This window comes from Silurus meridionalis, chromosome 23 (assembly GCF_014805685.1).
Source record: "Silurus meridionalis isolate SWU-2019-XX chromosome 23, ASM1480568v1, whole genome shotgun sequence".
In the NCBI taxonomy this organism is placed as follows: domain Eukaryota; kingdom Metazoa; phylum Chordata; class Actinopteri; order Siluriformes; family Siluridae; genus Silurus; species Silurus meridionalis.
In genome coordinates this window covers 21,966,433-21,978,884 of record NC_060906.1, presented here as the reverse complement: position 1 = coordinate 21,978,884, position 12,452 = coordinate 21,966,433, and the positions used below count along the sequence as shown (strand labels likewise).

General features: G+C 42.1%; 1 protein-coding gene across 2 annotated transcripts in view; it reads left to right on the top strand.

Annotated features, from left to right (window-relative positions):
- The window catches only part of dcbld1 (discoidin, CUB and LCCL domain containing 1), a 36,268-nt gene extending 34,063 nt beyond the window's left edge, over nt 1-2,205 (top strand). For both annotated transcript variants that reach the window (XM_046836689.1, XM_046836688.1), the window contains exon 15: nt 618-2,205. In XM_046836689.1, coding sequence (XP_046692645.1) covers nt 618-1,198 — 581 coding nt within the window. In that variant the 3' untranslated portion in view covers nt 1,199-2,205. The remainder of the gene's footprint in view (nt 1-617) is intronic.
- The last annotated feature ends 10,247 nt before the right edge of the window (nt 2,206-12,452 follow it).

Genomic DNA, 12,452 nt, shown 5'->3' with positions numbered 1-12,452 from the left:
TCAATTAAAACCATTCATTTTTATCTCTTTTCAGTTTCACTGTCTGATACCTCAAGTGTAATTTTATACAGTTAAATTAAAACCATAAAAAAAAGAAAAAATGTTGTGGGTAAAGGTGAACGTGTCTGATGCCTTTGTCCCAATTAAATCTGATTTTTCAATTCTCACTTCAATCTCTCATTATCTCATTCTGAATTTTCTCTGATTTTTTTAATCTCACTTCCCAATTTCTGGCTCTAATCTCTTTCCGATCAAACACACTCTAATCTCACTATGATCTCATGCTTTGATCTTTTTCCAATCTCATTGTCCGATCTCTCATGCTTATCTCTTTTCTAATCTCAATTTCTGACCCCTTTTTAAATCTCACTCGGATCTCTCAGCATGATCTCTTTTTGAATTCTTTCTGAGCTCCTTTTGAATTCTCTCTGAATTCTCGCTCTGATCTCTTTCCAATCTCTCACTCTAATCTCTTTCTGATCTCACACTCTCTAATCTCACTATGATTTCAGGCTCTTATCTCTTTCCAATCTCACTTTCTGATCTCTCACTCTTATCTAATCTCATTCTCGGACCTCTCTTTTTGATTTCTTTTTCTTTTCTCACTCTCTTGTCAGACTACCAGCAGCCGCTGATGCTCGGCGTAGGGACGGTATCCAGGAAAGGCTCCACCTTCCGGCCCATAGACACGGACAATCCTAAGGAAAATCTCGGCGAGGCCACTTCTCATTACGACTACCTGCACACGGCCAATCAGTACGCCCTCCCCCTGACCAACCAGGAGCCGGAGTATGCCACGCCCATCATCGAGCGCCACACCTTCCGCAAGGACGTGTTTCCGGACCCAAGCTACAGCGTCCCCGGGGTCGTGCTCAGCAAAAGCTCCTCATTTAAAGCCGCAGACAACGGCAACTACAGAAAGGTGGTGGGAGAAAACCAGTCTGGGGGATACCAGACACCCCAGGTCAAAAGGGACCGACTGAACCATTCAGATGGAGCCAAACCTGGCAGGTCGAACCATTCTGAGGGGGTTTACGACAGCCCTAAGGGCAGGAATCCTGCAGTTCTGCAGAACGGAGGCTGTTCGGAATATCAGAGACCTCAGGCAAAGGGGTTTTTAGCAACCCGTGACTGCAGGATCAATGCTTCCATCCCACACAGACCCGACCCTGAGGGCAGCAGCCTGAGTGGAACCTGAAAAAAAAATAAACATCTCCGGGACCTTCTTATAACTTATTTTTTTATACCAGGGAGTGATTTTTTTTTTGCATACCCGTGCTGAAAAAGATGGCCGTCTCGATGTGCGAGAGGAAACGTCGATGCTGTGTGTGTGTGTGTGTGTGTGTGTGTGTGTGTGTGTGTGTGTGTGTGTGTGTGTGTGTGTGTGTGTGTGTTTTAAACTGCTGTGCAAATTGAATATATTTTGTCTTAAGAGTTTTATCAGTTTTATTTTTTTTTTGGAACAGGGTTCTCTTTCTTTCTGCCATGCAATCATGTATATTCAGCATTTCAGAACGAATGACAGAACGTCGTCTTTTCTTTTTTTTTTTTTTTTTTTTTTAACGCCACTGATGGTGTTTTATCTACAGAAGCCCTAAAATTTTTTCTTTTTTGTTTTCTCTCGACATAAAAGTTGCTTACTTGTGATCGTGACTTTATTTTCTCGTGATTTCGACATAAATGTTGTTTCCTGGTGATCAGTATTGAATTTTTCGGTGTATTCGGCATAAAAGCGTGTTCTAAAGGCATGGACTATAGCATAACCATTTGTGGAGAACATGTGGAGAAAATGAATACGTGATCACAAGAAAACGGCTTTCATGTCGAGATCAAGGGAAAATTGTGATCACGAGAAAACGGACTACAAAAATTTGAACATCTAGTTTTCTGAGGGTGACGTCATTTTTTTTTTTTTTTGTTTGTTTGGTTTTTTTTCTTCCTTTGATTCGCCGAACTGCTCCAAACAGGACTGGTTTCCTCTTTTCCAAGGACACACTTCCTCTGTTTCTCTGAGCCATATGCAGTGGTACTGTTGTCAGTGTGACGTTTTGTTTTGTTTTTTTATCCAGTGTGCATATTCCCTATACAGATTCAAAAATGTATATTGTGAAGAGAAGACGAAAAGACGGGCGTGGCGTATTCGAAGCCGCAAAGCTCCGCCTGGGCGTGTGCTGCTGCTGCTGCATTAAAGAGACTTTAAAGAGACGTGGACATGTCATGTGGTCTTTACCGGCATGAGAGAACGAGAATGTCTGACATTGCTGAAATGTTCCTGCGTGGTTTCTGTGTGAAGAGTTCAGCTCGGAGACTCCCAGCGCTGCCCTTCAGCTGTGAGCAGAGTCGTGAATGCTGGATCAGCAGTTGACCTGGCTGTCTCGGGCTGTCTCACCACCGTGAGAATGTGTGTATGTGTGTGTGTGTGGGGCAGTTGTGATCTGTGAGAGCGACATGCTGGAAACCTCCTGCATTCCACACACACGGCTGTAAAACAGAAACACTGATCTACTGGCTGCTCACACTTCCTGAACACACAGGATGTGCATTATGAGTCGGGATAAAAACACACACACACACACACACACACCAGTTGAACACATTAATTGTGTGTTGCTTGTCAGACTTCCACCAGAAGTGCAGGAGGAAAACTTGTGTGTGTGTGTTGGAATGTGACGGCATTGCATCAGTTATGAACAGCAGCTGACCCCCATTTACACTGCAGTTCAAACCTATTAATAATCCCCATTCATATATTACATGCGGTTGAGTGCAAAAGTTTACACCCCCCTTTCGCTCAAACCCACCTCCCGCCCCCCGGCCTTGACTTTGCATTTAATATGGATATTATAATTCATGTTACAGTGTTTTCTCCCTTCAAACCCTTTTAGAACATTTAAAAACTGCCTACATATGACATTCAATAGCAATGCTAAAAGTTTTGGCCCCCTTCATGGACCCTGATGGACAGGTTCTAGTTCCGTAATACATTCGAAAAAGGGTGAACGAAATGTTTCATCATTAAAGAAAATCATGGAAAAAGTTACAGTTTTTAAGATGTTGGACTTCTGATCAGAAGGTTGTGAGTTCAAATCCACCACCAGTAAGCTGCCACTGCTGGGCCCTTAGCCTTAAACTGCTCACTTGTATGAATGAGATAATTGCCATTCTGCTGAAATGCCAGAAATTGAAATGTTCCCTGTTAGTTTAAAAGGTTCGCATTAAAGGTTTTCCATTTTTTATTTTAAGAATACTTTTATGATCACAGTTTTAGGAAGTTGCGGTGACGGGATGCGCACGTGGTCAGATTAGCACCAGTTGCACAGCTCCACCATGTACACAGGACGATGTCTTTTGGCACACTGACTTGTGAAGTTCGGTGCTCCTTGTGACTCTGCATCCAGCTTTGTGCTGCCATCTGTTACAAAACTAGTCTCAAAACTTTTTGATACCACCTTGTACAGTGCCTATGGAGCCCAGAGGGTTAAGGGCCCTGCTCAAGGGCCCAAAGAGAGGCAGCCATAACCACTGAGTTACCACTTACCCATCTGCAACCAGAACCAAAAAAAAATCTATACAAGTATTCAGCAATTCTTTCACTCTAAAAAAAATAAATAAATAATGAATACAAATAGAAGAAAAGGAGGAATGATGTAGATTCAGTTCATTTGCAAACAACTTTGATGACAATAATCTACATCAAATGTGTATTCAAGGAATTTCATTCATCTGCCCTTAGAGGGATAAGGGCCATACTCAAGGGCCCCAAGAGTAGCAACTTGGAAATTCTGGGATCCAAACTCCTGACTAGCAACCCAGAGCCTTAACCACTGAGCTCCTGGTTCCCCTTACATAATTGTTTGTATAGTAACAGAAAAGGTGAGATGAATACTAAATGTTTTTCTGAGCAGCATTTCTGGAAGATGTCTCCAGTGCGAGCTCTTTGTACCAGTGAGATGTAACATATTAAAGTAAAGCGAAGCTGAGGAAATGTCTGGCTGTAGCTGCTGTAGAGCAGGAACTTGTAAGAAAACCATCAGCTTCTGCATATCAACAGTAAATACACCAATTAGGCAGAACATTATGATGTTAAAACATTGAGTGGTGAAGTGAAGAACACTGATTATCTCTTCATCGTGGCAGCTGTTAGTGGGTGGATTTATTTATTAGGCAGTAGGTGAACATTTTGTCCTCAAAGTTGACATGTTTGAAGCAGGAAAAATAGGCGAGTGTCTAGACGTCTGGGTCAGAGCATCTCCAAAACTACAGCTCTTATGAGATGTTCCTGGTCTGCAGTGGTCAGTATCTATCAAAAGTGCTCCAAGGAAGGAACAGTGGTGAACCAAAGGGTGTTTGAACTCTGGTCCGATCCAACAGACGAGCTACTGTAGCTCAAATTGCTCAAACAAGTTAATGCTTGATGAGAGTCAGGACTGTTTTTGCAGCAAAGGTGGACCAACACAATATTACGCAGGTGGTCATAATGTTATGCCTGATCGCTGGCTATTTCATTACCAGGATATCATTGATTTAAATTTTTGCAAAAGCATAAGGGTTGTATTTAAGTCAAGTTTATGTCTATAGCGCTTTTCACAACAGACATTGTCTCAAAGCAGCTTTACAGAACTTCCTTACTTCCTGCACCTGGACAGCATTTGAAGTGAAGTAGCTCCATGCACCACGTCACACTATTGCAGGTTATCATTAAGACTAAAGGCTTAGATGATTAGTGATTTGATTCTTAGGGCAGACTTTGGTATGTGTTTGTGTGTAGGCCTTTTCACACCAGGGTGTAGGCAACATTTTCTGCACGGCGCCCCTGGACGTTCCGTTCTCGTCTTCTGGTTCACACCGACGTGTGAACGTGGCATGTTGAACAAGAAAGCATGCAAGAAGCTTCTCTCATTTTCAGAGCTCTGCACTTTTCTGCTTCACCAAATATGTCCAGACATGTCTCTTCATGCAGAGTGGGATGGTGGGGGGATCGACTCAACGGGTTCTCTGCGTGTGTTTCAACAGATCAGTTGTGTAATATAATGAGACTTAACTGAGCTGGAGTATTTACAGAGATTCACATCAATCATAATATACAATAATTGGCTTATAATAGCATTTTCTGGCAACATGGTAGTACTAAATGCCATCGCACAGACTGGAACTATTTGCACGCATGCGTACACGTACTCACGAGTGGATTTCAGTATCACATCGCCCCCTGGTGTCTGAACAACATGCGTGTCTTATTGAAGGAATATTCCAGTGTTTTCCAACCTGATTTTTACTCAATGTCACATGTTTTTCAGTCAAAGTTCTATGGAAATAAATCTACACAATTCCTCTATTTAGTCAAAGGAACTTTTTTATAGAAGAAGGAAAGGAGGTTACTTATATCTTATTTTTTGATCTGGTGGCATATCCATCTATCCTTTCATTTTCTATACCGCTTCTCCTGCACATGGGGTCATAAGGGGTTCCGGAAGTACATATGACAAGGCAGGAGACACATGGGACCAGATGGAAAACCCATCAGAGGTTGGAATCACACCACTGAAATACAAGAACATGCAAACTTTACTCACACAAGGATGGAGACAAGACTTGATCAGACTCGTGTCTCATCCACACACTTTTCATTGTTTACACTGCAGTCCCTATTCATTCATCTCTAAAGAGCGAGATGGTATGAGGAAGAAACCTTGAAAGGAACCAGATTGAGGAGGGACGCAGAATGTCCATTAATTATATTGTAGGCAATGAAGGATGGATGGATGGATGGATGGATGGATTTCTTTATATGTTAATGATTTTGGCTTATAGTTAATCAAAAACCAAAATTCAGTTTCTCAGAAAATGAGAATATTGTGCAAGTTCAATATTGGAGACTTTTGGTGTCACACTCTAATCAGCTCATTAAATCCAAACACCTGCAAAGGTTTCCTGAGCCTTTAAACTGTGTCTCAGTCTGGTTCAGGCTCCACAATCATGGGGGAAAACTGCTGACTTGACAGTTGTTCAGAAGACGATCATTGACACGGTGCACATGGAGGGTGAGACACAAAAGGTCATTGCTAAAGAAGCTGCAGTTCACAGAGTGCTGTATCCAAGCACATTAATGGAAAGTTGAATGGAAGGAAAAAATGTGGTAGAAAAAGGTGAAGCGAAGCCCATTCAAGAATTTGGGGAGATTCATAAAGAGTGGCCTGCAGCTGGAGTCAGTGCTTCAAGAGCCTCCATGGGATACAAGTGACGCGTTCCTCGTGTTGAGCAGCTCCTGAACCAGAGACAACGTCAAAGGTGTCTTACCTGGGCAAAGGACAAACAGGACTGGACTGTTGCTCAGTAAGCCATAGTCGTCTTTTCAGATTAAAGGAAAAATATTTTTGCATTTTATTTGGAAATCAAGGTCCCAGAGTCTGGAAGAAGAGAAGAAAGGCACAGAATCCAATTTTCTTGAGGTCCAGTGTAAAGTTTGCACAGTCAGAGGTGGTTTGGGGAGTCGTATCATCTGCTGGTGTTGGTCCACTGTTTTTTATCAAGTCCAAGGTCAGCACAGCCGTCTACCAGGAAGTTTTAGAGCATGTCATGCTTTCCTCAGCTGACCAGCTTTATGGAGATGCTGATTTCATTTTCCAGCAGGATTTGGAACCTGCCCACACTGCCAAAAGCATCAAGTTCAACAGATCTGAACTCCATGGAGAATCTATAATCTATTGTCAAGAGGAAAATGAGAAACAAGAGACCAAAAAATGCAGATGAGCTGAAGGCCACTGTCAAAGAAACCTGGGCTTCCAAACCAACTCCGCAGTTTTGAGGCACCGAGGCAGTAATTAAAGCAAAAGGAGCCTCTACCAAGTATTAAGTACATCTTTCTTCTTCTTTCGGCTGCTCCCATTAGGGGTCGCCACAGCGGATCATCCGTCTCCATACCACCCTGTCCTCTACATCTGCCTCTTTCACACCAACTACCTGCATGTCTTCCCTCACCACATCCATGAACCTCCTCCTTGGCCTTCCTCTTTTCCTCCTACCTGGTGGCTCCATCCTCAGCATTCTTCTACCAATATAATTCATGTCCCTCCTTTGCACATGTCCAAACCATCTCAATCTCGACTCCCTCACCTTGTCACCAAAACATCCTACATGCTGTCCCTCTAATAAACTCATTTCTAATCTTGTCCATCCTTGTCACTCTAACGAAAACCTCAACATCTTCAGCTCTGCTACCTCCAGCTCCACCTCCTGTCTTTTACTCAATGCCACTGTCTCTAATCCATACAACATCGCAGGTCTCACCACAGCCCTATAAACTTTCCCTTTCATTCTTGCAGATACCCTACTATCACAAATCACTCCTGTCACTCTTCTCCACCCACTCCACCCTGCCTGCACTCTTTTCTTTACTTCTCTAACACACTCTCCATTACTTTGCACTGTTGACCCCAGGTACCTGAACTCCCCACCTTTTCCACCTCTTCTCCTGCAACTGCATCACTCCACTCCCTCCCTCTCATTCACACACATGTACTCTGTCTTACTCCTACTGACTTTCATTCCCCTTCTCTCCAGCGCATATCTCCACCTCTCCAGGCTCTTCTCAACCTGCTCCTACTCTCACCACAAATCACAATATCATCCGCAAACATCATAGTCCAGGAGACTCCTGTCTGACCTCGTCCGTCAACCTGTCCATCACCACTGCAAACAGGAAAGGGCTCAGGGCCGATCCTTGATGCAGTCCAACCTTCACCCTGAACCAGTCTGTCGTACCTACTGCACACTTCACTGCCGTCACACTGTCCTCATACATGTCCTGCACCACCCTCACATACTTCTCTGACACACCTGACTTCCTCATACAATACCACAACTCCTCTCTTGGCACTCTGTCGTACGCTTTCTCTAAATCCACAAATACACAATGCAATTCCTTCTGTCCTTCTCTATACTTCTCCATCAACATCCTCAAAGCAAATAAGGCATCTGTGGTGCTCTTCCTCGGCATGAAACCATACTGTTGCTCACAGATGGTCACCTCTTCTCTCAGCCTGGCTTCCACTACTCTTTCCCATAACTTCATGGTGTGACTGATCAACTTAATTCCCCTGTAGTTACTGCAAGACTGCACATCTTCTTTATGCTTAAAGATCGGTACAGCACACTTCTTCTCCATTCCTCAGGCATCTTCTCACCTTCCAAAATCCTGTTAAACAATCTGGTCAAAACTCCACTGCCATCTCTCCTAAACATCTCACGCTTCTACCGGTATGTCATCTGGTCCAACCGACTTTCCACTCTTCATCCTCTTAATCGCTGCTCTCACTTCCTCCTTACTAATCCTATCTACATCCTGCTTCACCAACTCCACATCGTCCAACCTTCTCTCTCTGATTTTCCTCATTCATCAGCTGCTCAAAATACTCCCTCCACCTTCTCAACACACTCTCCTCACTAGTCAACACATTTCCCTCTCCATCCTTTACTGCTCTAACTTGCAGTACATCCTTCCCAGCTCGGTCCCTCTGCCTGGCCAATCGGTATAAATCCTTTTCTCCTTCCTTAGTGTCCAACCTCTCATACAGCTCCTCATATGCCTTTTCCTTGGCTTTCGCCACATCCCTCTTTACCTGCTGCCGCATCTCCTTGTACTCCTGCCTACTTTTCTCATCACTCTGTCTATCCCACTTCTGTTTTGCCAACCTCTTTCTCCTTATGCTCTCCTGCACTTCCTCATTCCACCACCACGTCTCCTTGTCTTGCTTTCTATTTCCAGATGTCACACCAAGTACTTTTCTAGCTGCCTCCCTCATCACTCCTGCAGTAGTTGCCCAATCATCCAGCACCTCTTCACCACCACCGAGCCTCTGTCTGACCTCTTCCCTGAACCTCACACTACAGTCTTCCTCCTTCAGTTTCCACCATCTTATTCTTCTTTCAGTCCTCACTCTCCTCCTCTTCTTCTTCACCTCCAAAACCATCCTACAGACCACCATCCGATGCTGTCTAGCTACACTGTCCCCTGCCAACACCTTACAGTCTCCAATCTCCTTCAGGTTGCATCTCCTGCATAGCACATAGTCCACCTGTGTGCACCTTCCTCCACTCTTATCGTCACCCTATGATCCTCCTTCTTCTTAAAATAAGTGTTCACCACTGCCATTTCCATCCTTTTAGCAAAATCTACCACCATCTGCCCTTCCACATTCCTCTCCTTAAAACCATACCTACCCATCACCTCCTCATCACCTCTGTTCCCTTCACCTACATGCCCATTAAAGTCTGCCCCAATCACCAATCGTTCTTTCCTAGGTACACCATCTACCACTTCATCTAATTCACTCCAGAATCTTTCCTTCTCCTCCATCTCACAGCCAACTTGTGGAGCATAGGCACTGATGACATTTATCATCATCCTTCAACTTCCACCTTCACGATCATCACCCTATCAGAAACTCTCTTCACCTCCACTACACTCTTACTGTACTCTTCCTTCAGAATCACCCCTACACCATTTCTCTTTCCATCCACACCATGATAAAACAGTTTAAATCCACCTCCAATGTTCCTGGCCTTACTCCCTTTCCACTTGGTCTCCTGAACACACAGCATATCTACCTTTCTCCTCTCCATCATATCAGCTACCTCTCTCCCTTTACCGTCATAGTACCAACATTTAACGTACCAACCCGAACCTCCAGTCTCCTACACTGCTCCTTTCCCTGCCGTCTCTGTAGACATCTTCCTCCTCTCCTTCTCCTCCTTGACCAACAGTAGCCCAATTTCCACGGTACCCTGTCGGCTAACGATACCTGTGGCGGTCGTTGTTAACCCGGGCCTCGACCGATCCGGTATGAAATTCTTATTTGTGACCCGCATATTTGATTTGGCACATGTTTTTACGCTGGATGCCCTTCCTAACGCAACCCTCCCAATTTACCGGGCTTGGGACCGGCACTAAGAGTGCACTGGCTTGTGCATCCATAATGGCTGGGTTCAAGTATTGAGTACATACACAGTAAATTAAAATATTTTCCAGAAGGTCAACAATTCACAAAAAAAATTTTTTGATTGGTCTTATGAAGTACTCTAATGTTTTGAGAGAGTGAATTGGTGGGTTTTTGTTAACGTGACCCGAAATAATCAAAATAAAAAGAAATAAACAGTTAAAATAAACCAGTGTGTGTGTGTGATTAATCTGTATAATATACAAGTTTACTTTTTGTATTGAATTAAAAAAATGAATCAACTTTTTAATGATATTCGAATTTATTGAGATGCACCAGAATGTGTGTAAAATTTGATTAGAACAGATGTGTGTGGAGAATGTGTTCCACAATATGGAATGTATATACAGATTATATAAAATATGAAGATAATCTAGAATGTACTGTTCTCTATGGATATATTGTTACTGTTATTGTTAGTCATCACCAGCTGTTTACTGATTGAGACTTGAGTGCAAAACTGTTCCTGGGAATTGCAGCCCTGAGCCAAATCTGTTTACATGAATTACAGTCCAAATCCATCTTCATGGTTCTTGAGTTTCACCTTAATCCACTGTAATCTCATGAATCTGCATGATCATCATGTAGAACCATCCTCAGCAGCAGTGAGTGGTTTCCAATTGGAAAGAGCTCCATCTGGAAACAGGGTTTTAGAAACGGAAATAGGCCAAGTTCAACTGCCCTCAGACTTTCATGAGGAAAGAATTTTTTTTTTTATTATTTTTAGATTATTTTACCATCTTTCTTATCATGATCTTTAAATATAACCTTGTTCTAATATTCTTCTACTTCTTGTTGCTTGTACATTTGCTGTATGTCTGTAAAATGGCTGCTGCAACAATACAATTTCCCTTTGGAATCAATCAATCCATCCATTCTGGAAGTCTTAAAACTCTGGAGTATTCCTTCAACAGCACTGTACACTAGCAGAGCCGAAGCCAAGCTGAAACGAGCAAATAAGTTTATTCCAATATTTGTTATGCAATAAATACCGATATGACATTTATACCAAACCTTTCAGGTTGCAGTAGACATGTACCGATATAAAGTCTTTTCAGTTTGGTTTATTCTTTAATACAGTTAAAAGATTTCCTTCATGCGAATTTGCAAAAAAAAGAAAAGGGAAACCCTTTGTTTTCTTTGTATTTGTTTTACACAGTTTCCTAGGTACTATGGATAATCTACAGTATCTGCAACACCATCTGAGTTAATTATCATGGTGTATCGGGCAACTGATTATCGGCACATGCCTAGTTTGCAGAAGAAGTACATATTATGTGACAAACAGCAAGTTAACAATCACCGGGAAACCATATGAAGAAGAGATGAATTTAAAACCCAGGATCAATGCTTTCGGCTTTGTTGGTGTTTCCTGTGGCATGCAGTGACTGTGATCGAAGTCTTACAAAATACATCAGTCACAGAAAACATGATCCATAATGTCCACAAGATGACAAATTTTTTAGGGTCTAAGGAATTCCCATCTGGGAAAAAAATAAATGCCTCAGAAGAGAAAGCAGGTAAAATACTGTTGCAGAGATTTCTAAGATAAAGATTATTGGATAGTAATCATCTGCGTAATAAATTAGGTTTGTTAATATTTTACTGCAACACACACACACACACACACACACAAACAGACACAAACCCCATAGCTCTCTGAGTCAAAGGCCAGGGTTTGATTGTGTTGTTTTTTCCCAGATGTGTTTTTTTTCCCGTTATTAGCTTCAAGAGAGGATCAAGGACATCATGATGAGGTGGAGCTACAATAATGGAAGTAGAAGATACCAGTGATGTTTTGTGAGGAAAAATCTATGCTACAGAAAAAAAAGTATGCAGTTAAAGGAAAAAGTAATAAAAGTATTAGTGACTTTTTTTTTTTTTTTGCTGTTATATATTTCCTATAACAGCAAATGTACATAATTGCTAGGTGAAGAACAAACTGTTCACCTCAAGTCTCACCCATATATATATATTGCACATATTTCTCAGGAAGTAGTTTCTCGAAGAAGCAAAACGTGATCAATTGTAAGCCAAGCTGTTTCATATCAACTTCTGATTCCATTCAGAACCTTCCTATATCCTCCAATATTCCTGTTTTTATTGTTTTTCAGGAATTGAAAGAGCACTAACGCTAGGCAACCCCACCTCAGCGTACGCTAGCTAATGGTTGAGGAGATTGATTCAGCTAGCTAGTACCTAACAAATCTTTTTAAAGTAAAACGTAAATGCAGAATGTTCGAGAAAACGTGACAAAGCTGTAAATACTATTAACATGTACCTCAGATGTGTTGGTAGTTTAAAAATATTTTGTTTTGTGGCTGAAATATTTAGTGTTGATCGCTAATTGAACTGCTGAAAGCAGCAACAGTGAATTATGTGAGAATTTTATTTACATTATTCACATTTTATCATTTGAAAACTCTGAATATTCGATCCTCATTTGAAATGTACATT